The 27949-nt window shown below is 35.1% G+C and overlaps 1 protein-coding gene across 3 annotated transcripts; it reads left to right on the forward strand.

Annotated features, from left to right (window-relative positions):
* Nucleotides 1–3915: 3915 nt before the first annotated feature.
* LOC110713232 lies at nt 3916–27592 on the forward strand. 3 transcript variants are annotated; one of them, XM_021891689.1, is made up of 8 exons: nt 3916–4159; nt 4257–4401; nt 11124–11655; nt 14388–14426; nt 14798–14922; nt 16164–16509; nt 18185–18309; nt 27107–27592. In XM_021891689.1, exons 1-8 carry the CDS (start codon nt 4102–4104, stop codon nt 27216–27218), a joined length of 1482 nt encoding a protein of 493 aa, XP_021747381.1. In that variant the 5' UTR covers nt 3916–4101; the 3' UTR covers nt 27219–27592. The 3 variants fall into 3 exon arrangements, with proteins under 3 accessions (XP_021747381.1, XP_021747382.1, XP_021747383.1); XM_021891690.1 differs by lacking the exon at nt 14388–14426 and having other exon boundaries at nt 3918–4159; XM_021891691.1 differs by lacking the exon at nt 3916–4159 and having other exon boundaries at nt 4286–4412.
* The last annotated feature ends 357 nt before the right edge of the window (nt 27593–27949 follow it).

The following is a 27949-nucleotide window of genomic DNA, read 5'->3' on the forward strand; positions in this document are numbered from 1 at the left end:
CATGACCATGCATCGTGGTTTCATAGACTTTCTCTAAGCTACCACTATCATTATTATGATTACAAAAAAAAAAAAAAAAAAAAAAAAAAAAAAATTGCCTAAGGTTATTAAACCCGGCAGCATAGTCAGTAACCAATTGAAGACCGTCTCCCTTCATGGATTACCTCCACTTATTTGTGTGACAGTAAGAGAGGCGGCATGAATAGTAGCCGGCCCCCTATATAATGGAGTCTCGTAGCTATGAAAGCAGCCGACTCTCATTAATAACACCATCCATCCTCTATGGAAGGGAACTAGGTGATCCATCTGCTCTAACACTTGAAATGATTTCAATACTTGATACTGATTCAGAGGGGCATGCCACTTGTACCTTTACAGTCGGCTACTCTCCATTGAGTATTTTACTCTTATCTTCAGAGGGGCATGCCGCCTGTACCTTTATGGTCGGCTACTCTCCATTGGTTAGTTTACTCCACCAGAGGGGCATGCCGTCTAGACATACAGTCGGCCACTCTCCATAGAAGAGGGACGGTTGTTTCCAAAACAGACAACCACCCCCTTATACTTAGCTAAAAAAGATTAGGGCCAGGCCGACCATGTGCCTAAACAAGCGGCTGCCCTCTTCTTACTTAGCACCTACGTTCGCCAAGAACTAACCAAGGCCACAGGCCCGATGATCAGCCCAGGCGCCAAGCCAACTGATCCAATCTTTAAACTAATACGACCTGTCCCAACATCATAGCAGGCGTTCGACGGCATCCCTCCGGATGAAATTCGTCGCAAAGAGCAGCTCCATTTTGGGTGGAACATTGCTCTATAAACTAATTACACGGCACCTATACGACTGTCCCCAAGGGCAACCACGTAGCCGTTTTTGAGACAAGGATAACTCTATCACTAACCAAACCAGTGGTAGCAGTTGAAATCTGAGTCGGATGACCCCCCGTATTACTTGGGATAAATTCAGGGGGTACCTCTTGAGTTAATAGCCAACAAACATTGGCGAATCAAAAGGTTCAGCCGGCCTCCGCCGCCTGGTACCTTTACTACTCAAGCAGGAGTGACGGCGACCGAGTAACACCAAAGTTAACTCATAGTCACTCTCTCAAATTTAGTATGGAGCCTAAAAGGTATGAGTCGCCCGCCTGTTTTTAGCAAACAGGGGCTCTCAACCACTACTCCTGCTAGGTTAACAACCTTTGAGTTAATAGCCAAGAAAAACTTGGCGAATATAGGGGACTATCCGGCCCCCGCCGCCTGGTTTCCCTACCACTCAAACAAAATAGGCAGTGATTGACTAACCGCAAGGTTAACCAGTCGCCCTCCTTAGTACGGAACCTAAAAGGTATGAGGAGTCCGCCTGTTTTTTGGTTAACAGAGGTACTCGACCACTATTCTTACTAGGTTGGCTATACTTAAAGCTGTCGTCTGTAACCCAACAGGCGTAGCTACTTTGGTTGGACGTCCTGTATGACGCCTGCTTCTATGCAGCCACCAAAGCAGACGACCAACCATCCCCCAACGAAATAAACTAAGCACCAAACTTAGTATATTGAATCAAAAGAGGCCAATGGCCGAATAATGCTAAACGCTTACCCCTTATGCAATAGTTGACAGTCCACCTGATCAGGGGCTATCTGCATAGTGGGGCAAAGAATCGGCATCTGTCTAGTTCGGCGGCAATCATTATTATGATTGATTAACTTTGAAAATGTCATACCGCCCAAGGTATCAAAAATTTCTAAGTTAATCAAGTCCATCTCCCATTAGAACTAGACAAGATGCCGACCTAGCAAAGCTTCGAGGGTCTAACTTTCGAAAGGAGCAATCCCTCCTGGAAAGAAAAATTACTCCTTCCGAGGGGCAAATGTTTAGGGTAAAAATTACCCATGACAAATGGACCAATCCGGACCTGTCACGTGTCCACCACGTGGGCCAATCAGCGTCCGCCATTTGTCACCCTAAGAGGTCCAACATGGACTAATCAGGCCACGCCACGTGGCCTCCCATATGCCAAATAGGCAAAATGGCCACCAAGGCCCAAAGTCCGAGAGAAGCCCAATTTGCCCTGGTTAACCTAAACCTAAAATTGGCACGCTTCTCAAGACTATAAATACTTAATTAATCCTCATTTAAGGGGATTCAGCAGAATGACTCTCACCTAGAGAAAACCAAAACACATTGATCACTCCTCCCCTAGAGGAACCAGATCTCCCACCTTTACTTTCCGCAATTATCACTCCTCAAGCAAGTACTAACTTGATCGTCGGAGGCGGAGCTCCTACCACAAGGAGTCTCCGTTTGTTTTGCAGGTACAGGCGCACGGATCCAGTCTCGAAATTGTAACTCTCCCGCAGGACATTAGAAAACCCCAAAACAATTCTCATTAAAATCAGAAGCAAGCTTTATCAATGGTGGTTTAAACTTCATTCTTTACCATTTTCTTTCTCCTTCTCAATCATTTGTTTGTCTCCTTTAACCCAACCTCAACTCCAACCAAAAGAACTCCAACCAAAAGAACCATCACCACTACCACAAAATATCGACCACCACCGCTACCACAAAATATTGACCACCACCCCTGCCACAAAAACCTATGTTATCTCGCCTTCATCGCTGCCACCATAACATAACATAACAACAAATTTGCATTTTTCTTGTAAATTATAATTACTGCGATTAGGATCAAAGTCATGAAGCAAATATTAAAAACTGAAGAAAAAAAATCATAAAAAATCAAAGATAAGAACATAATAACTCACATTGATGAACAATTGAAACTACAATTCCAATTCTAGATGGAAACACAACTTCATAATCATAATCAAAATCGGAAATCAAAGTATTATCTATGTAAGCAATACAATCAAAGAATCGAAATGAGAAAAAAAAAAGTTGATTGATAATGACGATAAAATCAGAGAAATTAGGAGGAAAAAATGTTAGGAGAGAGAAAATGGAAAAATTAATTGAAAGAGAAAGAAATTCAGGCTTTAAAATCATATGTAACAGAGAAAGAAAAGTAAAATGAAAAAGGAAAAAAAATTATAAGCAGTTTAAAATGACATAAATTTGATTGTTGAGGAAATGTTGTAGTGAGATAAAGTGTAGGGAGATATGGTGGGAAGAGGGTATAGGCAGCTGTACCTACAAGGGGGTGTAGGCAAAAATTTGTAGATTTATGAAATGTATTGAATGGAAATATGGATTTAAGCACTCCAAAGATTAAATACTCAACCCGACCAATAATAGCGGTGAAAGGTTGTTTATCATAGAGTTTGGTTTTGAGGAGACATTTTTAGGTGTCTACAGATGGGTACTTAGTTTGGTTACTTGGCCTTAGTTGTTTTTTTGTTAGCTGTCGGTTTTTTCTTTTTTGTTCTATTTTCCTTTTCTTTTTGTAGTTTGTTTTGTTTGTTCTCTTCTTTTGGGGTTTGCCCCTCATGCTCACAAAAAAAAAAACAGCTTCTCATCTTTCTTTTTTTCATTTTTTTTCTAAAAAAATGAAAATCGAAAAAAAAGGAAAAAAAGGGTAAAAGCGGTACTACACTGTAGATTTCAAATAGTAACACAACTTCTGGTTTTTGGGTGGAGATCTTTTTGTAGTTTGTTTTGTTTGTTCTCTTCTTTTGGGGCTTGCCCCTCATGCTCACAAAAAAAAAAAAAAGCTTCTCATCTTTCTTTTTTTCATTTTTTCTATAAAAAAGAAAATCGAAAAAAAAGGAGAAAAAGGGTAAAAGGGGTATTACATTGTAGATTTCAAATAGAAATACAATTTCTGGTTTTTAAAAGGGTAGAGATAAGTAAAACTAAAGGCTTGGGACTACGGGCCTATTCTCATCCGTTGAAATTCAGTTCCGTTCCTAATTTTCTTCTCTTATAAAATATTCATTTCAGTTCATCTTAGTTTAGTTCAGTTCAGTTTAGCTGACTTCGGTGAATGATAATAGGCTCTACTTTTCCCGTTTTCCACCGAGAGCAAACATCTTTGAAAACCCCAATATATCGACTCTCAGTCTCCATCTCTCCGATTTTCCATGGCTCTCCCGCCGTTGTGTCCCTAACTTCGGACATCATATCTCGTCTTCTTGTTCTATAATCATGAACTTCAAACTTCTCTCTCCTCTAAGAAACCGTCTCCACACTCTTCTCCGCTCAGGTAATTTTTCATAATTCCGCGCAATGGAAGTGTGAATTCTTATTAGTTTGTGTTTTGTGTGCAATAACTGTGGAGAATTTTGAATGGCATGTTGCAGATGTTGCTTGGTCGCAACGGAGGTATTTGGGTACGGCTGCGACTGCGACTGCGACTTCGGCTCAAGAAATACCCAATAAGCGCAGAACTGGGAAAAGGATCCCTGCAGATGAAAGAAAAGCAAAGGTGGAAGCATATGTCAACAAGTAAGCTGAACGTATTATGCTCCTTTTTTCTCGCTGTTATTTTGATGGATCATTTCACTTTTATTGCCTCTTTAATTTGTTTTATGGGTGTGATTTAGCAAATGGGTGTTTTACAAGGCCTGTAATGTAAACCATTTAATTGTCGTTCTATTTTTTAAGATATTTTTGTAAAGCTATTGAAGAGTGTTTTGTTAGGTTGTTGTGATGGGGTTATTTGTAGTAATTGCTTTGTGATCGAGATGGTTAATTTTGAAGTTCGGTGTTATTGGATTAAATTACATTCACAAAGTGGAAATAATTATCATTGATAAAATTTCAGCTTTGGACTGTATAGAATTGATAAGATCTCTTGGTTCTGTACTTGTTTGTTTGGTAGCCTAATATGTAATTATCAGTTTCCCGATAGTGAAGAAGAGTAGAAGACCGAGACAATTAAACGTATCAGTTTGATTCTTTGATTATAATGGTCATAACCCTATTAGGAGATTCATCTGTCAACAAGGTATGAGATGTGGATGTAGTGCGCTAGTTGGGTTGTGCATAATATCATTGCTGGAGGATAGTTGAAGTTCAAAAAGCAAGATTCTTCATTATTAGAAGCTTGAAAATCTATTAGGATGTTTGTGCTAGTAATGGATAGTAAATTACTCCAGAGTGGAGTTTAAAAGGATGATCCTTGACTCCTTGTTACTCTAATTCTTATACTCCAAACATGACTGAAGGAGAAGAAGATGCCAACAGAAGGTCTCAGATCTGTTATTGGGTCAATAGGTTGACTTAAAAAAATACAAAATAATGCTTTTCTTCAAGTGGAGTGATTGGTCCATAGCAGAATCTCTGTCAGGCCTAGTGCTTTTATCTAGTATCTCTAGAAGTCTTAGATGGGTTGTTGTTGTCTTTTTTTTTTTTTATTGGTCTCAGTCTTTTCTCTAAGACAACATCAATCTTGGTAGCAATTTTTATTTTTTATTATTATTTTTTAATTTTATAGATAGAAACTATGATGGGATGGCAGTTTCTTGATAAAAGGAAAAACGTGACTCTTGTTTGTGTGAATAGTCCTTATTCTTTGTGACAGTGGGCATGATTTTCATTGTTTAAAAGACTTGTTGTTTGTTACCCCAGAGCACTGCTTATGGAAACAAAGCAATGAAAGACAATGAATCTCATATGATTGGGCTGAATGGCTTCTTATCGCCCCCAATTTCTGTGTCTTGTTCCTTTATTTTTTTTTTATTTTTTTTTATATTAGGAAAACAGGCATTTTAAAGATTGATGTTACCTATCATAAATTGAATTTAAAGTTGATTTGTTGAATGGTGAATTTTAAGTTAAGTTGTTCAATGGTGAGTATTCTTCCATTAAGGCTTTTGTCATTCTCTTTATTATTAAGAACTAGTAAGATGCTTCAATTGAAATAGTATACTTTTCTCCAAATGTTATGGCTAACATGGTCTTCTACAAGCAACTCAAGATTGGTAGTAATTTTTGTCTGAATTAGTTCTCTAACTCAAATAGTATCAACTCCCTTAATCTTTCTGCTTGTTTATGTCAAGCTTTGTTATGATCTATTCTTGAATAGCATACTCTATTTAGTATATTAATGTGTTTCAGCTCTAAGCATTTGAAAGCACACTTTATATTGCGATAGTAAAGTCCTTAGAAGTAAACACAAAAGTATCTAGAATTATAGTGAACTTCAATACACACGGATTAACTTTGACTTATGGGGCGTTTGGTATGGACAAAAATTGAAATTGTTACTTATGATGCCGTATTTATCGTAACCTTTACCCTCTCATTTTCCTCAAACAACTTTATTTTAATTCCCTACCCCCATGGTATTTCCATTCCCTTCCTTTATGCCACTAATGCACCATCATAACATTAAACCATCACCTCCTTCACACTTTCACTAGTGTCACCTGTAAATGCTAACACTACACAAAACAACCCTCATTTAAAACCATACCCACCATTTAAAACACTCCAACCCATCATGCACTCTTTAGAATACTACAATCCCTTAAAACCATGCCCAACCCACCAAAAATCCACTCCTACCCACCCTAGAAAAACTTTATAGCCTTGAAAAACCACATGTACAATGATTAAAAAAGAAAAATCAAGAGTTTACTTTGGATGATTAATTATAGTTTTAAGTAGTCAAATTCGACTATGAAAACTTCTAATCTAAGAATTTATGTTCAAATTTGACCTTTAATACCTTAGTTATAACCATGATTGTGGTAATAACTAAAGAGAAGGGGTGGTGGAGCGATAGTTGTGAGGAGGCTCAGGCGCAGCGCACCCACAAGGAGCCAAGGAGGAAGGATTTTCATTGTTTAGGTAATTAAGAACAGACATAACGAGAAATTAAAACTCTTAACACAACAAGGCCCTTGCTATTATTGTGCCATTTTGTTACAAGAATTCGCAAAACAACTCCCGTTATAGATTATTAAATGGATAAGTTCTACTATTTCACATCATGTTTTGGAAAAAGCCAACTACAACAAGTTGTTGGTAGAGGTAGTTTTTGGAGGTAAACATATTGTTTCTTTATTTTTACAATCCAAACACCCTCATTAAATACCAATTTTCTAAAGCTTTTTTAATATGGTTTTGCTCAGTCTTATGAACTTCACAAAATCTAGGGTGCTAATTAGATACAAATGGACCTAACTTCAGGATTTGAACAAATGGGCAAATACTAAATCAAATTAGGAAACCTAGGTAAGGTGAATAAGTGTATCATCCACTCATTAATTTTATCACAAAACTTTAAACTTTCTAATCTCAAATACAACCACAAAAATATAAAAACATTCCCTAAGGCTGTATATATAGGCACTAAATTATAGAATAAACTATCAAATAAGTCTGAGTAAGATAGTAAACTATCAAATAAGGCTGTATATATAGGCACTAAATTATAGAATAAACTATCAAATAAGTCTGAGTAAGATAGTAAATAAACACTTATTAAATAGGACTCTTAAGAGTCTTAAAGATAATGAGATACTACTCCTTCGTTGTAGAATAGTTGACACGCTTCCTTATTCTAGAATGTATTAAGAAAATTATAGGTGGGGACCATAAATTGAGTCGTTTAATGTAAAATAAAGTTATTAGATTTAATTTATATTATTAAAAAGGAGACATGTGGGGCGATAAAAGCTAGTGGGCTGGAACAATATGGTAAAAATTTGATAATAGTGGTTCCTCGCCATTTATGGTAGTTTGTTAATTATTCTAGAATGACCAAAAAGAAGTAAGTGTGTCACTTATTTCGAAATGAAGGGACTTTTATTTTTCTACACGTAAAATTTCCATCGTTTAGGTACTAGTAAAACTGCGAGGGGCTCCTTATAAAACATTAAGGGCTGTTTGGTTCGTTAAACTAAATTGGATTGAAAAAAAATAAATCTCATACTAGGGAGGAATGGATCTAAATTGCGTACTATTCCCTCCGTTGCTAAATGTTTTACGTTTCCATTTAGGGTGTTCCTTTTTATTCTATACATTTAGTATCTTTCCAATTTTGGTCATAAATTTTGGACAAAATTATCGTTTTTTTTACAATTTTTATACTCAAAAGTCCTTACTTTTCCATGTGCTATTGTACTTTATGTACTATTTTAATAGTTTTTCAACACTTATTCTTACTTTCGTTCTCCTCTCTCCTATAATTTCTTTCACCCCACATGCTCAACATTGTATTTTTCAATAAAATTGTACTTTCAATCATTGAAATATTTCAACATACCTCAACTTTACACAATTTCTTAATAACCCCGCATAATTCCAAACGTAAAAAACATTAGGGAACGGAGAGAGCAATTTGAAGCTATTTGGTTTATATGTTAAAGTAAGTGTTACATTTCATTATTGAAATGGAATGTAAATTTTAGGGGGTGAGGTGGGTATGAGATTCAAGTGGGATAGGACAGACTTAGAACCTTCTCGGTATGAGGTTCCATACCTAAAAAGCCTAACCAAACAATAAAATGAAGGAAAAATACACTTTAATATTCCCAATTATGGGCGATTTACTTCTAAAAATCCCAACTAAGGTTTATTATCTAATTATCTCAATTATGGGGTCACTTTGCCTTTAGTAATCCTACTGAAAGGGTAAACTTTTAAAAATAAAAAATAAAAAAAAAGTATCAACATGTAATTGCTCCAAAATTTAAAAAAAGTTAAAAGAAAAAAAAAATCCCCTAAATCCATTCTCAGCCACCTCATAGTTGGGATATTAAATAATAAATCTTAGTTGGGATTATTAGAAGTAAATCGCCAATAGTTGGAATTATTAAAGTGTATCTAACCCATTCGAAAAGATTATACCAAACGGCTCTTAACATGATACGACTTACGAGGATTAAGCTTGGTAACTTTCTTGCACGCCAAGTGTCATTTACTACCTAACTCATGTATCAAAATAGCCGTCTTACCATTATTATTATGATATTTTATTAATCTCTACATCTTCCCTCTTTTTTCTTCTTTCATTGTTCATTTTTTTTGGCATTTAATACATCTAACCTAAAACAACCACAAATAGGCAATTCATAAATGGTTTTGACTTTGAGGGTTGACTCTTGCTACTTAAATACACATCAAACTCCCCTTCTTTGAAATTGATTCGTCCACAAATCATGCTAGAATCTTTAACATAAAATACTCCCAAACTTCATCAACTTCCTTCAATGTGTCACTGTAATTCATGCAACTCAATGAATCCTCAATGACGAACAAACAAAGGTCAATTCTTCAACTTCAAATGTTGCCTCGATCTTGTCTTTCATAGGAATCAAGTTTATGTGGCATGGTTAATTTTCAAATTAGTAGTAATTAACTTGAAATGTTGCTCCCTTTCTTTAGAATGTTAATCATTGTAAACCTTATTCATTAATAAGGCAAGATGACCACTCGAGGGTTTATTATCATACATCCAACTATCATCACCACTCCCGGGTAACACTCGATATTGTCTCCATCCAAGTATTGCCTTTTTTTTTTTTTTGATTTCATCACATCTACAAAAGGGTAGTTGGCCGATTAAGCATCTCATTTACTCTCATATTTTTTATCACAAAACTGTGAACTTTATTAATCTTAACCTAACACACACAAACAAGATAAGATTCTAAGACCATTTATATAGGCAATATAAATTATAGAATAATCTAGAAAAGAGATCTAGGTTAGATAGAAAATAAACACCTAATTGGACTAGGACTCTTCACAATAATAAATTACTACTTTCTCCTTTTTTTTTTTTTTTTGTTGACATGTTTTGACTTTAACCTTATTCACATATTGTCCTTTAATTATATTTTGTGATTTATACGTAATGAAATATATAGTAATGTGGAATCTTGTTACATTCGTCACGTTATATATTTTTAAAATTGCAACTTCTTATAATTTTAGCTTTCCGGTAATTAAAGATGGTATGACTTGTTCTGCGCGTAAAATCCACTCTTTAAGGGACTAGTAAAACTAGGGGTGCGCAAACCGGGTACCCGATCAAAATTTTAGGACCCAAACCCGGAATTGGTTAGGATCGGGTCCTAAAATTCGGAACCGAAATTGGAATTGGTTCAACCGGGTTCTAAAATTTAGGATTTGGAATTGAAACCACCAAGTACCGGTTCCGGTTCTAGGTACCCACTTATGTATGTAATTGTTAAAATATAATGCAAATTATATTTCTTATTTTGGTTATTTTCATTTTTAGCGTTTAATACTTAAATTTATATATGCGTTAAGCTATTTGTGTTTATGTTAGATAATATTATTACTTTTTTTTATTTTTATTTTACTTAATAGATACATTCAACATATTTTTATTATTAAAAATATATTTAGTTTAGCATATATTAAGTAACCGGGTAGAATTGAAATTGGAACCGGTTGTAACTTGTAATCGGGTCCTAAATTTATTACCCGGTATTGGAACCAAAGGGTCCAATTCCAATTCTGGACCCGCATGTTCTTAACTGGTTCCGGTTTCAATCTTGGGTACCCCGAATTTTGCTCACCCCTAAGTAAAACTGTATAGGATTCTTGATAAAATATTAAAATGGTATGACTTATTGTAATGGAACTAAGATTAAGCCTGGTATACTTCCTTGCATGCAAGCCGTCATTTACCACCCAACTAACCCCGTATCAAAATAGCTGTCTAACCAATATTCCAATAAAACAACCCAAAACTACCACATATTGACAACTCGTAAATGGTGTTGACATTGAGGGTTGACCTATGCTACTCAAATAAATACACATCAAATTTTGACAACTTCTTCTAGGAATAACATCAAATTACAAATACCGAATACTGTACTATAACAATTGCTACTATAATATGCTAACAATTACATTTGCTAACAAACTCCTATTCATACATGTTACTCACTTGTAAAAACTATAGTTGTACTAACATAACAATTTAACAAATTTGAAATTAGCTGCTAGTTGACTGTATACTAATCCTAAAGGATAATTGTCATCTATAAACTTTATGATCAATATGAATTCAAATTTATCTGACTGTTTTGGTACATATTATGCCGTATAGTGATTATTCTGTGTTAATCTTGCATTTCCCATATGATGTTTTTTTCTTATATGTGGAATTATACCTTAAGACTTAAGAGTAGTTGGCATGCTAGTCATGGAGTTAAATTTTTAGATCACTTTTGTTGCAGATACAGGGTGATGAATTCCGGAAAATTCCCAACAACCAAAAATGTTACTAATCAAATTGGCGGCTCTCACTATAAAACTAAGGTTATTATTCAGGAGTTGGAATACAAATCCAAGTTACCTACTGTGGCCCGTGCTGCTGATAAATTAACTATACTGCAAAAAGCTCATCAGAATCAGATTTCTGAAGTTAAAGCTATTGTTGACTGTAAACTGTCTGGCAAGGACAAGAGGAATACTGTTGTGGATGACACTACTTCAGCAGAATGTTATTTGAGCTATGAAAGTGATAAAATCAGTGACCAGAAGATGATTGATATGTCAACTTTGATCAAGAACCATGAGATAACAGCAGAATATGAATCTGGTAGTGAGAAAAAGGCTGACTTGAAACTTTGGGGAGAGCATGGCAGGGCATCTGCAGATATGGACAAGAGTGAAAATAGTAGAATTCTGGAAAGCTGCATAGTGCCTGTTATATCAACTGTAATGGAGAGCACCTTGGCAAGTGTGACTCTAATTGCCACGTCAACGGTATGATCAAGTTGTGCTCTGAAATCCTCTTTGAATTATACACACCCCTAAAGTGCGTGTTGTAAGCACTCATTTAGCTATTACCCCCATTTTTACTTTTTACTTTTTTTTATTTTATAATTGCAGGTATCTTAAAATGGTTAGGGATGAGTTGATTATTTTGTTCATTCATAAATCAAATTAGATGAAAGTTCGTGCAATGCACGGATTTTTAATACATAAATCTCAAAAAAAAAAAAATCCGTATATTTCTTTGTTAGACTGTAAAAGAATTTTATTTTATTATTATTATTATTATTATTTTTATTTTTTATTTTTTTTTATTTATTTTATTTTATTTTATTATTTTATTTTATTTTTTTTTTATTTTTTTTTGTAGTTATTTGATTCATTTTACTATTTAACAATTTTAGACTAAAATAAAATAAAATAAGAATTGCTATTGCTTATTCAAAAAGTCTAAGTTTTAATTTTATTTTAAGGAAAAATACACTTTAATAATCCCAACTTTGCCCAATTTACTGTGAATAATCTCAACTTTCGATTATTTAATCCTAACTTTCACGTGCGGTTTCATTCTTTGCTTCCAATTACCAGTAACCCGGAGGAATGGTTAATTTTAATATAATTGCCACATGTCACTCGTTTATTGGTTCAAAATTAAAAAAGAAACTTTTAAAAAAGAAAGATGAAAAAAAAAAATTTAAAGATTAAGCTGTCCATGGCCAACGCCAGTGGCCACGCCCTCCCTTAGGCCAACCTATTTTTGAACCAGAAATCCGAATTTTGTCGGCCATCACTGATTTCCGACCGCTCTTATCCCCCACTGTACCTTGTAAACCAATCCAACCCCAACCTAGCCCCGTCCGATTTCGAAGGTAGGTGAAGGGTTAGGGTTAAAGGGAGAGGGGCCGATTTCAGTGGTGTGGGAAGGGAGGGAACGCCGATTTCGGCGGCATAGGAAGGGAGGGGGTCCATTTAGGGGGTTGTGCTGGGAGGGTAATGGTATCTAGGCGGCGTCGTGAGGGGCAATGGTGGTTTTTTTGAGGTGGCGTAGTGTTGGGGGCCAATTTTCGATGTAAGCGGTGGTTTGGTGGCGATAATTGGTGGCGGGGGCTGGGAGAGGGGTGGTTCGTGGGTAGGGCTGGGGTGAAGAGCCACCAGGTGGTTTGGATTTTTCATTTTTTTATAACTTTTTTATCATTTGGACCAATTAGGTGTTGACACGTATTAGGTTACCTAGAATCAATGGTTGTTGACCGGTTTGGGATTGAAGAAAGAAAACGTTGGTGAAAGTTGAGATTATTGCATAAATAATCAAAAGTTGGGATTATTAAAGTATATTTTTCCTTTATTTTAATGTAATTTATGATGCGATCTTATTCGCTAGGGTTAGTTATGCGTTAAATTATTAAAAATAAATTTAATTTTAAATATGTTATGTCATTTGTAGAATCATCTTTTATGTAAAAATATCTTTTTTTTTTTTTTTTTTTTTTGTATTTAAATAGTTTAAATCCTAAAACATTATTCGTTGTTTTTTATATTTAAAATTAAATTATTAAATCTCATTCCTTAATTTTTCTTACATGGTGATTGTAATTTTTTTAATCTAAAATAAAATACAAATATTGGTTAACATAAGCCATAATCTTACCATAAAAAAATAAAATTATTATATCAATTATTAATTATAAAGATTAGTTTTATAAATATGTTTTTTAGGATTAATTTTGTTTAAGTTAATTTTTTAACAATTATAATCCTACATGGTACTTTTTCTAAATCATAATCTTACGTGGTGCTCTAATTTTTTTATGAAAATCAAAATCCTACTTGGAGTTCTAAAATCTTGAGAAAAAACTCCCCATATATATATATATATAGATTGTATGATTACTAGTGTATATTTTAAATCTACAATTGTCAATATGTGGAGTGTCATTAGTCAGTAAAATACCAGATATTTATTTGAGGTTGTAAGCTTTGGAGTGCTGACGTGAATGGGTCCATTTTAATCGAGTAGAATTTTGAGCTTATAAGTAATTTCAGCCCTTTTGAGTCACTTAAGTATTCGGGATCCCATGACCCCACTAAATAGTGAGTTAATGTGAAAGTAGGATAAATGTAAGGTATGAATTCTTATACCTATGCTTCTGAAATGTGTGGCCTGATTGTAATTCAGCGGCTAAATATTACACCAGTGCATTATTTTAAGATAGAAACCTCGCCCTGTACCATCACATGATTTTCTTTTGGCATAATGAATTTTGCTGTCCATTGTTACTTGAAGCATTTAATTTGCAATTCTGAAATCAATAGTTTATATTATTATTTCAATATGTTTCATTTGCTAAAGTGATAGCTGATTTAAACATGGCTTCTCTGTTATGGTAGAAATAGATGAATAAGTGTGATGTATCATGGGTGTAGGTAGAATACATTCTACGTTGAGTTTGGCTGACATCGAGGCGAAATAAGTGCATCAGATTATAGTGTCCCACCAACAATTGCATATTAGTGTTTTGCGGACCACTCATCTCTATTTTACTTCAGACTATTAAATTCTCTTGATCCTGCATCACCTTATAGGTTTTGAATTGTATTTTCTGTTGGTCCGGTCTGTTTCTGAATGTGTCATTATGATCCTTTTTAAAACTCAACATTAACATGGTTTGCACCTGTCATAGCCTAAAATCATGTCTTTGGAATCACTTTTGTTGGCAATGCAGGTATTTTGCACCTATGATGGCCTCCTTTTACCATCCGTGGTAAGATAAAATAATCTTTATAATGCGGTGGTGATGTGATCAATATTTAACATTCTACTTTTACCAGTAAATGATATGATGTATAGAATTAATAAAAAACAAATGGTGTATTGAGCCAATAGTTTGATGTGAATTAGCAATAGTTGAGTACTTGAGTACGAAGTAGAAGAATTGTTCTGTTGTCTGGTATTTGTATTAGACCTGAAGATTTTATAGTTTCTTGAATCTCACCTCGGTGGTGAAGGTGGGGGATGGGTTGAGAATTCTAGATCATATGTAATTTTTTTTTAATTCTTTTAAATTTATGTGTCAACTTGGTCTCTTATGACATACCTCATCGGATGTTTATATTTAATAGCTTCTCTATTCAGGATGATTTCGAATCACCTGCAAAATCAGATCACTCTTCTGAAGTTTCTGGCATGTATAAAAACACAAAGTCTGTGGAAGTAGATGAGACTTCTGGTCAAGCCTTTGAATCTAATGAACTCATAAGGTATGCATGTCATTGTTATAGTTACCTAATACTAATTTTATACTAAAGGCAGTCATGATCCTGTATAATATACTTCTTTCGTTTCTATTTGATAGTAACACTTTACCTTTTCATGTTTGCCAAGGTAAAACTTTTAGCATTAAAATATCTAATTATGTATGTAAAAAGTATAGAAAATTTTCATTTTGAAAAAACGTGCCGAGAAGAATCTCTCAAGACCTCATATGATTATATATTTCCTTCTATACTTCCTATGTTTTCTTTTAAATGCAACACTTTGACATTTTTCCTCTATCTATATACTTCACTTTGACTAGCCTTGATGATTTATAATTAAGGAAAAATTTAGAAATGTTTTGTAAGATCTTGTTAGATTCGTCTCGGTTTATACTTTGTTATATCAAATTTTTATTTTTTACTTATTAGTAATAAAAGATAATAATGATTGAAATAACCCATTGGCAAGTGTGTTATGAGAAGTGTTGCGTTTAAATGAACACAGAGGAAGTATAAATTACAAACGATGGTTAAAGTGAATTTTATGAATATTGATAAAATTTAAAGTGCTAAGACTGCTAACATCATTAGAAACAGAAAGAAGCAAAATTCTTAGGATAGGGTAGCGGGAAAGCTTAATTTTTTTAATTTTTATGAATGCTGGAAAAGTGGAGACATTAAGTGTTAAGTTAAATACAAGTTGGAAATCTGGGCCTCATGTCCTTAAACTATACATATGTTTATCAGATGACATATGCCTGTCTGTTTACCCTTCTGCTGCTTTTTTCATGTTCAGTGCCTGATCCAATCTAAGCAGTACCATAAACAAGATAATCCTATTTTGATCCAATTTGAAATTGGTAGCCATTGCAAAAACTAATTTGGCTAGTATTGATTTGAATATAGAAAGATAGTAACATATTAATTTGAGTATGACTTCAACCATAGTTGACCATAAGAGACTCAATATGAATTGAAACTTCCATTGGCTTTAACCAGAATTTGATAGTGAGTAAGATCGTTTTAACAAGGACCAAGGATAAGTATTTTTTTCTCTTCAAATTGATATAAGGTGTTATGAAAGATAGCTATGATAATTCAGTTAGTTAAAAATATATTACCATTCATTTTTCCTTTCTCTAAACTAAAAGACTATACCTTTGCTTCAGTATTTCCTTATGCAACCTCTTCCATTTTGGGAGCTGACTCACCTGCCGATAATACATCTATACTAACCCCTGCAGGTGCAAGGTGACATGTGTTGGGGAAATCTCAACTTCGATTGACAGTAAGAAACAAGTTAGTAACCCTGATAGTGCTTATGTTGAGAAATTGGTGAGAAATGAAAAAAATAAAACTGGTGAAGTCGAGAAGACTCTGGATTGTCAAGTGAGAGTTGGTAGGACTGTGAGTGTAGATGACTACCATGTTTCAGCTGAAGATGACTCCAGCGACCAGAAGGAGGTGGATAACTATAATTGTCAAAGGATGATAAGTAACCCAATTCTAATCAAGGGTAAAGAAGTAGCAGTTGAAGATATTTGTGGAAGTGAGGAAATGACAGCTAGTAGTGCAAAAGCCACAGCAACAGTAAGTTTTACTAATAGTTTCTTACATCCTCATGCCTTATGAGTTCCACACGCTCCTAGACTTCTGATATGTATTGAAGCTTGGCCATGATTTATCTTTTATTGCCGTTTTTATAAGAAACAAAATCACAAATTGGATGGATATATTTATTATGTTTTAGTTGAGTTCATTCTATGTTCCAAAATTCTTATTCTGATCAAGGTCTAAATTTACAGTATTATGTGCATTCCTTTCTCAAATTTAGTCTTATGCTTTTATTTGGTTTTACTTATATCCCATATCTAGGGCAAGGAAGAAATATTATGTCCTAAGTCTGCAACTCTATGCGAAGTAGGATTTATTGGAGAGCTACTAGTTCTGTTATCCTTGCTAGAGATGCCGAAAATTTTACCCGTACTCGATCATGACCTGATTGTTTGAACCAGATAAATAGGTGACCCGAGCTCGATATGACCTGACCTAAGATCACTTAGAACCAACCCGAGACCTGAGTTAACCTTAGGATTCATGACCCGAACCCGATCATGACCCGACTTGAGATGTCCTGACCCAAACATAACTCTTCAATTATTAACTTGAACCAAACCCGACCCAAAATCGAGATTGACCCAAACCCGTTTTGACCTGTTAAAACCCGAAATCTACTCGACCTGTTAACCAGCCTGGATTCAATTCGACTGGTTAATAATCCGACTCTGATTCAACCCAACCTAAACCAGATTTAACCCTACCCGAATAGTAATGCAATTAACTCAAATTGACCCTAACCGAGTTTACTCGACTTTAACACTCAAATTGACAAATCTACCTTGAACATTGCTTACGCATTGATTCCTTAAATCTACTTTCCCACACAATACACATATCTTAACTCTTATCTAATATAGCTAGTAGTCTAGTTTAGCACATTAATGCTTTAAATGTCTTCCTTAATGAAGCTAGTTGATTGAGAAGTATTGTAATCCGAATCATAAAGCTGATAATAAAGAATGGAGTATTTAATTGGCATAACAAGATTAATGTCAACACCTTATATTTGATTTGTTAATGTTGTCATATTTTAACTATCCAAACTCATATTTGAACTTATATGAAATTATTTATCCTAAAATAAGTGAAAAAATGTAACCCGACCTATTCTTGACCCGACCAAATCCGATATAAGTTAAATAATCACGTAAGTTCATATTCTTCGCTCGACCCGAATGTAACCCGACCTATTATTGACCCGACCAAATCCGATAAGATGTATGACCCGACGTGCCCAACTCAAGAATGACTCAATTTGAACCCGACCCTTATAGGTTATAAGTCTTATGACATTAACCCGAATTGACTTGACCCACACTAACCCGACCCAAACCTGACCCGTTTACCCGAATTGATAGCTCTAATCCTTGCTTAGTTCATGTACATTGTTTGAAATTTATTTATGTCCTATTAATTTAGTAATTACTGTGGTTGGGTGTGGTGGGAACATTATACTTGTAAATCTTGATAGCTCATGACTTGTTCTGTCCCCCCCTTTTTTTGGTGGGGTTTCCCCTTCAAATAGTAGTTTTGATGATTGCAAATTAATTTAAAATGTGGCTTTCATGTAGAAAAATCCATAACTTTTATCTCTGCCATGCTATTTTGATAGTTATTCACTTATACTATCTTGCTCTGTTTTCAGGAGGATTCTGCAATTTTATTAATGCCAAGTCATCGTATTGAAGTTCCTAAAACATCACAAAATGCGACAATAGGTAATCTAGACGAGGCATCTGCGCCAGCTTCAAAATGTGATAAACTCCCAAGGTAAGCTCATGCAATTTATAGTTTTTTTTGTTGTTAGTCCTGGAAGTGAATATAGGTCATTGCATTATGTACAGGTCATTCCGTAGAAAGCTCAGTAAAATATGATCTTTCACATTTGTTACTGACTGTTATGTGTTACATCGTTGCCGCATTAGCTGTTTCTATCTATTTCTAAAATATTTATGGGCATTTATACCATTAAAATTTATATGCAATAAAAATTAAACTTATTGTTTGGTGACTTTACAGTTTGTTTGGGTAATTTTAAGGGAGGAAAAAGAAAGGGAGGGAGGTGAAGGAGAGGGAAGGGAAGGGGAAGGAAGAATGATGAGTTTTTCTTCTAAATCTCTCCATTGTTGGATGGATCAATTTCTGTAATTTAATTCCTCCATTTATCTCCCCTCCATTTCCTTCAATCCAAACACACTCTAAGAGGCTTTTGGATGAGGGTATCAGTTTTTTGAGGATACATTGGTTTGGTTATTTCTTATTCTGTTTACTTTTGTGATTATATAGTGAACTGGCTGAACCCCTTCAGCTTGATTCAGTCGTCCAATGTCTTACTTTGATGCTTTCAGTGCTGCCAAATTTTATTTAGTAAGACAGCTTGCTGATAGGGTACTGAATATGCTTGTCATAATTGTTCCAGTGCTTATTTTTTTTTTCTTTTCTTCCGTTATTATTTTTTTTTTCAAAATTTCCTTTATAAGTGTGTAGGTAGTGCAGTTATCTGTAAGTCCTTTTACTAAATTGTTGATATCCATATGGCCTCTTGTAGCCATTTTAACATAATTTCAAAGGTAAACTTCTGCAATAGTATATACAAAAAGGCCAAAATATTTACTTGGAGATATTTGTCTATTATGCTGTAACTGTGGTGGGATAAATGTATAGTATTTTGCATGTTAATTCTTTCCACGTGATCAGTAGATGGTGAGACTCTGAGGTGTTTTGGATATTTGGTGTGGAATTCGCCCCATTAGTCTGCAATGTCTTAAAACTTTCTGCTTCAAAAGTTTGTGGGAAAATTGCTGTAATTTAGTGATGGGTTGGGAAAATGCCAGAAGTTTATGGAGTTTGATTTATAGTGGTTTTTGGCCATTTGGGCTGTATGTATAATATCTGTGCCCATTGGTTAGAACTTGACAATTTTATTGGCCTAAGTTTTTCATGTGTGTAATTCTAAATTTGTTCAGGTGTATTGAAGGGGATAGTTTATCTATCTGTCTTGTACATTAATTCAAAGACGCAATTTAAATTTTTTTCCTACAACGAAATAATTATCATTTAAACATATACTTGTATTATTTTTTATTTTCTCATTTCCTTCTCATCAGACTAAGGAACTGAAAATACTGCCTCTTTCCATCCATTTCTTTAATTTTAACCCTTTCATTTTTTGTTTTTTCTCATTATGGCATTCTGTACACAATGAAGAATGCAGTCCTTCCCTCCCCCCATCTATCATTTTTTTTTGGAGGGAGTGGGTGATTAGCACTAAATATCACACTTTAAGTCATTACGGTTCTTGCCCAATATGATAGGTTTGCTAGACTGCTAGTGTAAAAGAGAACTTTGTTGATGGCCTGTGTTTATAAGCCTAAAAGTTTTCTTGCTCCCAAAGGTATTTGTTTGATTTTCTTTTTAAGATTGTAAGATTGGTTAATACTGAGGGAGTAAGAAGCAAGTTTGCAATTTCGTCGAGGAATGTCCAGAAGTGATTCAGGAGCTAGGGCATGTTCTAATCTTTTGGAAATACTTTTCTTCTCTTTAATAACAATTTGCCCAAATCACCCAATTAGGATTTGATTTGGCACTGAAATACCATTTAGACCATGCTCTCCTCAAAATATTAAGGTAAGTTTGAGCAACAGGTTATTTTTAAAACATTAAAATTTATTTTCTTTATATTTTTGTTTTTTTGAAGAATGTTAATGTAAAACCCATTTAGCTTGTTGGACCTTTTTGTATATTAAAAAAAAAAAAAATACCACAAGATTCTTAAGCATTAAATAGGAAATTAATTAATACCATTTAATGAGCTCTTTTTACACCCTCTGCCCCTTTCATGATTGAGTTGGGTCAAGGGAATTGGTTAGCAACTCAGTGGCTGTGATGATGGGAGCTAAGTGATTTCATCTAAAAAGTGGTATAGATCGAAGGAGAGGGAGTGAGGGGATAAGAGAGTTGGCTGTTTCTTGTGTTATCAGTTGGCTGTCATTATGGTAGCGTGCGGTAAAGTCGAGATGAGGATCAATTAAGAAATATTGTGCAGTGGTGGTTATATTTTCTTTTAACAGAGGAAGGAGAAGCCAAGATAGAGTCGTAACAATTTCAAACGGTCCAATCTACTTTCTGATTTTCATACTTAAAGTTTGACCTTTTGGATCATAGCCCTGCTCAATAAAGCTAGTAAAGACTTGAGTCGAGCTTGCTGGTTGAATTCCACCACATTTTAACTGAGTTTTTCTCAAGAAACTTATTAGATTTATTGACATATCATTACTCCTTTAGGCCATAACTATATATTGTTAATTGAGCCCTTTCTGCTTTTTGTTTGCATAGGAAACTTATGCTGCAACTTTTCTTTATATTGGAAATCTGAAATTCTTATAAGCTGCCAAAAAAAAAACTACCTCTGTTTTTCGTTAGTTGTGTCTTATTCCTTTTTGGGAAATTTCTTTGTAGTTGACACGTTTCTATTTTTGGTTACTTTTTATAATTAAATGTCAATTTTGCCTTACTTTCTTTTCCCTCTTTCCATGACAGACCCACTCTATCTCTCTCCTCTCTTCTCCATAACCCACTATCTCAGTAGTTTCTCTCTTCACATGAGTCAAATCCACTGCGAAGGGTGATCCATTTTAGAGTCTCTCCTCCCTCACAGCCACACCATGGGCGGACACATTTTAGTCTCTCTCCCTCACCGCCACCTCCATGGGTAAACGACACCGTCACCGCACGAGCTGTATGTGTTCCAATTTTTCAGCCACCGCCACAAGTCTTTGCCGCCAGAGTTCACTTGCCATTCCTGTCGCCGAGTTCTTTCTCTTCCATCGTCACCTCACTTCTCTCCTCTTACCCACTACTTGTATAAGTCGGTGCATTTAGTGAGGATATGATGGAATTAGACACCAATTCACTGAATCTAAGAGATGAAAGTTGATGCCGACATCGCTGGAGAAACCTCCATTAAAGAGATAAAATTAAGATTTTTTTTTTAAATTTTAATTTTATTTATTTAGTTATTGTTTTTAAATCTAACCATTATGAGGGTTGTTTATTGTTTCGGAAAAAACAAAAAAACAAAACTGAAGATGATGGGTTAAGTTTGCTGCAAATTAATGGTGACGGTGGATTGGTGGTGAGGGTGCTGGTGGTGGGGATGAGTGATGGTGCTGGTGGTGGGCTTTGTGATTCGTCGGTAAGTGTTCTAGTTTTCCAGATCTGGATGGAAGATATGGGTAGGCTCTGGCATGTTAGAATAGTTGGTGGTGGGTGGGTTATAACTTTGCAGGGGTAGTTTTGTTTTTTTTCTTTCCTTCTCATCTCTCCTTAATTTGTGTGCCAAAATCAAACATGTCAACTAATAAGAAGCGGAGGAAGTATACCTAGACAACAAACATGTGACGCCAGTGCCAAGCTCAGTCCTCTATTTCCCTCTCCTCCACCTTCACCCCCTTTTCTCTCTCCATGTATGGGTAGGAAGGTTGATTTGCTAGGAAAGAGAGGGAGAATTATGGTGTTGTGCTGAGTGATGTTGAGGAGGGGGAAGAATGAAAAGGAATAGTATGTGTAAAATCTGAAGAAGGTGTGGTCCCAAAGGATGGATCTAGATTGACATGTATAATAGTGTTATGTAGCGACTGTTTTACGTACTAGCATTGGAGCTGCTTATTCATGGAGTTGAGCGAATACTTTTGAACTAAAACACCAAAATCATCAATTTATGTTGGATTTTTAGCTGGATTTTGTTTCAAAGACATCCATTTGTTTGATTTTCAGCTGGGTTGTTGCCAACGTGAGGTGGGTTAAATTTAGCTAAAAGTAGAGTAGTGATGCTAGAACATTGCAATATTGACGAGCAAATAAGAAATTGAATATGTGCGTACTTTCTCTCATATTTTACTTTTTGAGTTGCTTAGTAGAAGAGTTGAAGTTGAGGGAGGATCGGAGGGTAAGAAAAAGGAAAGGCATCGTAGTGGATAAAGTGATGATGCATGTAAGGCAAAAGAAAAGATTTGGTGGTCTATGGTTGAGGAGGACGAGTAAAGATTGGTAGTGGGCCCTTTAGAGATTTGTCAAATTTGCAGTGGGAGACAACTAGAAGTCAAGAATAGTGCTGCACCTGCATCACATCTAACTAGTAGTAAGGAATGGAATTTAGTTATGTTATATTTTTTACTCACACGTTTCTCCTCTCCTTTTTATCACCTTACCACTCTTTTAAAACTCTTAAATTTATTTGTTTGCTCTTTTGTTTCTCACTTTACACTTTTTTTTCAAATCGATTTATCTTGTTATGCCATGTTCCTTTTCAGACAATTTCCTTATGATAATACATGTTAGTTGACATCAAATCATTTTGGGACTAAAATTTTGTGGGAAAAATTTGATTTTTAAATTTACTTGTTACATTTTTGTTATTTATTTATTTTATTTATTTTTTAATGGTATACAATTTTGGCTTTGTTGTGGTATTTTTATTGGTATTTATAACTTTTAGCTTAATAGTTAATAGTTATGATATTTTAAATAGTTATGATTTTCTTATTGATACTTGTTGTTTGTAGGTATATAATCATAGTTTTTGATTTTATAGTGACAGTTAATTATTATGATTTTCTAGTTATAGATGGTACAAGGGTTTTGGATTAATAGTTATGGTTTTCGGGTTAAAAATTACTCTTTTTTATTTATAATTATGGGCTTTGGGTAAATGGTTATACTTACCCCATTTCAAATTAGATGAAATGTTTCTTTAATTAGGAAAAATGGAAATAAATAACCCCACATTTCAGTGGTCTTCCCAAAACAATCCACGTATTGACTTTTTCAAAACAATCCCACCTTTGCCCACAATCTTCATCTAATAATCCCATTACTTGCTGGTGACCGATTTTTGTAAGTTATTTGCCGCATGTTGCTATTTCATCGGTCTATTTCATTTTTAAAAATTAAAAAACTTTTTTTTAAGAAAAAGAAGAAACTAACGATCAATCAGTCAACCCTACCCCCACCCCTGCGCTGTCAATGGCCAAACAACCACCCCCTTTTCTGGCAACAACGCACTTTCTTCCCCCTAAGGATGCACGGGTACGCCAAAGTGTAGTCGTTTCCCGTACCGGGGACGTATCGGGTACATGTACGGCCCAAATACGTCCCCAAGGAGTACCCTCGAAATGTGATACCCTCGAAATGTGGTACGGGAAGTAATTTTGGGGACGGCTGGGAGGAGCTCCGGAAACGTCTCAGGGACGGATCCTATTCTATTCCGACGTCCTCACTACAAGCCCAACCAATTTCGTTAAAAAAAAACCCCAAATTTACTTGAGGTTGATTTCTCAACAACCCTAGAAATTAAGAGGCCGAGATTCCTTGATTCCTTGTCGGCGACCACCTGCTGCGACCTCATAAGGCCACGATTCCTTGCCGGAAACCTCCGGCAACCCACCCCGACATCGAAGACTGGCGAAACTTCTATCTTCTTTAAATTCTAATTCAATTTCTACAGTTCTAATTTTTTATTCTCTCTCTTCGACCTTAGCAGTACTCAGTTTTTTTATTTTAGTTTTGGTTTTTTTATTTTTTTTTAATGGCTATGTGATTATTTGATTTTTTTTCCTTCCAATTGATTTTAGCGGAATGTAGCGAAGTAGCCTAGAGCCCTACATACGTTTGTACTTTGTTTTTTTTTTTCTTTTTTCTATTTTTCTTTAATATTTTAAAAATATTTTTATAGATTTATATTCTGCTGATTTATTTTTTTCCGTATCTATGCCGTACCCGTTTTTTGAAATTTTGATTTTGCCTTATCCCGTCCCCGTATCCGTACCCTTTTTTGTCCCCGTATCCGTTTCTGTGCAACTTAGCTTCCCCCTTCACGCCCCAGGCACCCACTCAACACACCTACATCAACTCACGCACCCAACCAACAACAGCAACATCTTCGCACCAATGCTCACACCCCTCGCCACCCCGGTCTAAATGACCACCTTTTTCCCTCCCCATCCTACCCCAGCTTCCTCGTTAAGAAAGGGAGCCCCTCAAGGTCAATTCCAAATTTTAATCAATATTTAAAGGTATTATTCTCTAGCAATTCCTTATTTTGTTTTAAATTTTTCGTAGTATTTATATTTTCGGTGTGCTTGGTTGGGGGGGGGGGTTCAGGGTGGCTAGGGATTTTTTGGGGTGTTTTGTGGGGGTTTTCGGGGTGAGATGGGGTTTTCCGCTTGGTGATGAGCTGGGGCTAGGGCTAGGGCTAGGGCTGGGCCTGGGGGGTTCCGCAGTGGCAGTAGGATGGGCTGGGGTTGCACCTCTAGGTGGAGTGGAGGGTGGCAGCAGCAACAGGTTAGATCTGGTGCTTCTTCAGGTGGCAAGGGTTTTTGTGGGTGGTGGTTATGGTGGTTGCCATGGAAGGGAGATGAGGAGGTGGGAGGAGAGTTAATCTAAAAATAAAAAAAATCATTTAACTTGTTGAGCAGGTAGCAGGTGAAATGGAACTTTAAAAAAAGATCCATGTCAAGGGGTGGGATTATTTTGGAAAAATTGTTGTTTTCAAGGGTCCGACTCAAATACATTTTAGATCTTACCCATACTTTCTAGTTTCTACAAGTATTTTGTTTGAGAAGTGGGATTGCTTTGGGAAGACCCACCAAAGGTGAGATTATTTATTTATATTTTTCCTTTTAATTAAGTCATATTAAAATAAATTTAACAAGATCTCACATGATTTAGTTTCTTTTTGTTTTTTTTTTTTTTTTAATCTATAAATCATAAATGCTAGTCAAAGCAAAGTTTGTAATAGTGTAAGTTAAAATTTGGGAAGTATGTTTTAGATTAATGAATCTAGTTTTGGGTTTTTAATTATGATTTTGAATTAATAATTATAAGTATAGTTTTGGATTATAAGTATGATATTTGTACATGCATTTCATTTTCTTCTTTTGGTTTATCTATTTGGTTAATAAGTTTGGGTTTTTTTTTTTGTTTTTTTTTTTTTGGTTGTTAATTACCATTTTCAGACTAATAATAGTTATGATCTTGGATTATTGTTTTTGGGTCAATAGTTATGGTATTAAAATTGATATTATGGTTTTGGACTAATGTTTGAGCAAGCCCAGGTTCATCTCCTAGATAAACTTGGGATGTTTATCTACGGCTATTAATGTCATTTCCAGTTGTTAGTGAAGGGTATCATGGTAATTTAACGGTAACAAAGAATATTGGGATTAGACCCCGCAATAGATGTCGTTAGGTTGGAAGTGTTAACAATAGTTGATTAATGTTACCAGCCTCCGAGAAATCAGTAAAAGCTGCCTAATGTATTTCCATTGTTACACCATTGATTAATCTCTTTTGGACTTCAATCTCCTGGGTTAAATTGTATCATTCATCGTTTGTTTGGTGTTGAAATCGGGTTTTGCTTTTCGACCCCATTGAATTAATTGAATCAGGTTTTGCTTTTCAACCCCATTCGGGTTTTTCTTTTCAACCCCATTGAATTAATCACCTCCGAACTTCCAATCTCTTGGGTTTTGCTTTTTTGTGTTCGTCGTTGCTTGTTTGGTGCTAGCATACCCTTGAATTTGAACATTGTGGGTGGATGAGATGAAGTTGGACTCTTCAAAGGTAAGTGTTTCAACTCATATTTACTGATTACAATGAGTTTTTGACATTGCTGTGGATATAGCCTTGAATTAGGCATTGTCCAACTTTGTATTACTGTATTTGCTCAATTGGGTTGAATATAAGATTAGATTTTGCAATTGGGTCGACTATAAGATTAGATTTTGTAATTGGTTTTGAATAACGAATTTAAATTTTGTAACTTTGACATTGTGGTGGATGTAGCCTTGAATATGGGAATTGTCGAACTGTGTATATGCTCATTGCTCAATGGGGTTGAATATAAGATTAAATTTTGTAATTGGTTTTGAATTAAATTAAATTTTGTAACTGGGTTTAAGTCCTGATGGTACTAATGAACGTTTGTTTGCTCTGTCAAGTTCCTTTAGATGCCAGTTGGACAGTTGGCAGAGAAAATAGTTTTTTACTCTAATTTCATACATTCCAATGCCTTTTATTTACAATAATGCACTTCATAAACATGGGAAGTTTATCTAGGAGATAAACTTGGATTTTCCCCTAATGTTATTGGGGGTACTATATACATTTATAGGGTCAATAGTCATCAAGCATGTGTGACATTAACGCGACATCAAGCATGTGTGACACTAACACAACATCAGCTGCTTGACCAAGACCTGCTAAAAAGACTGACGTATGCTGCAAATTTATGAATTTGATTGGGACTAATTTAGTTTGAGATAACAACGTAATAGAACTCGTCCTTTGGGATGTGATAGTCTACTATCCTGCCAAAAAAAGCTAATATATTGTCTCCAAATATTAGTATCTCATTGGGAGCCTTATAATTAGTCACTGCTCGATTTTTGGTATTTTCTCTGTAATATTGTTTTTCTACTGTGTTGTATCTTTCTGGATGGCTTATTATACAATGAGTTATGTTCGTTGAGATTTGACATAATAATGGCTAAATTTTTTGTTTTTCTAGGGTAACTACCACAAAGAAGCATGATGAAGTCGATGAATCGCAGCAGTCATCATTATGGGGCAGCCTGAAGTTCTTTGCAAGCAATGTTATTAGCAGGTGGCAGAAAACATGAATTATGTTCTTGATAGAGAGAATGACAAGATTGTATAGAGAGAGCTAACATGTGTCAGGAACAGTGTTCTTGTGATGCGTCTATTATGATTTGTTTAAAGGATGTCACGGATGATAAATCTGTAGAGGCGGAAGTGCACTTACTGGTTTTATTGCACGAGTCAAGTTGGAAAGAGAACCAGACAAACCGTTAAATATTCATCATCTTTTTGAAAGAGCAATTCATTTTAGCAGGAACAAATGGATAACTTGTTAGTGATTTTGGAATAGGTCAAACAAGTTAGGAGGGTAATTGTTGTAAAGACTTATTTTAAATTTTTGTTCATTTATTGATCTTAGAATTCAAGATTAATGATTTAAGTCATCATTTTCAAACGTGCGAGGCGCAATAAATTTTTCCCGCAGCACAATACCCTCGCCTTTTTTTTTTTTTTTTTTTTTGACATGTGCTTAAACGATATCTAAAAGAAATTATTCCCACAAGACATTAAGCTGTAATTTGCATAGTAGCTAGGATATGTGCATTATCCACCTTGATCATCTGAACTTTATGGATACTATAGCTTTTACAGGACCACAAATGTGATCCAATGTCCATTGTAAATGGAAATCTATAACTTGTCTTTCCTAGGCATTTCATCGCTAGTGACTATAAAAATTTTAATCGCCTACACTAATCGTTGAGCTGCCCATTGCAGTCTTTTAATACAAGTATTCATCTCTGTATGTAAA

Source organism: Chenopodium quinoa, unplaced genomic scaffold (genome assembly GCF_001683475.1).
Source record: "Chenopodium quinoa cultivar QQ74 unplaced genomic scaffold, ASM168347v1, whole genome shotgun sequence".
Taxonomy (NCBI): Eukaryota; Viridiplantae; Streptophyta; class Magnoliopsida; order Caryophyllales; family Amaranthaceae; genus Chenopodium; species Chenopodium quinoa.

Coding starts and splice junctions, on each gene's coding strand:
- LOC110713232 (XM_021891689.1), top strand. CDS start 4,102: ATGAACTTCAAACTTCTCTCTCCTCTAAGAAACCGTCTCCACACTCTT. Junction 11,656..14,387: donor CTCTAATTGCCACGTCAACG/GTATGATCAAGT, acceptor TTGGCAATGCAG/GTATTTTGCACCTATGATGG. Junction 14,427..14,797: donor GCCTCCTTTTACCATCCGTG/GTAAGATAAAAT, acceptor TTCTCTATTCAG/GATGATTTCGAATCACCTGC.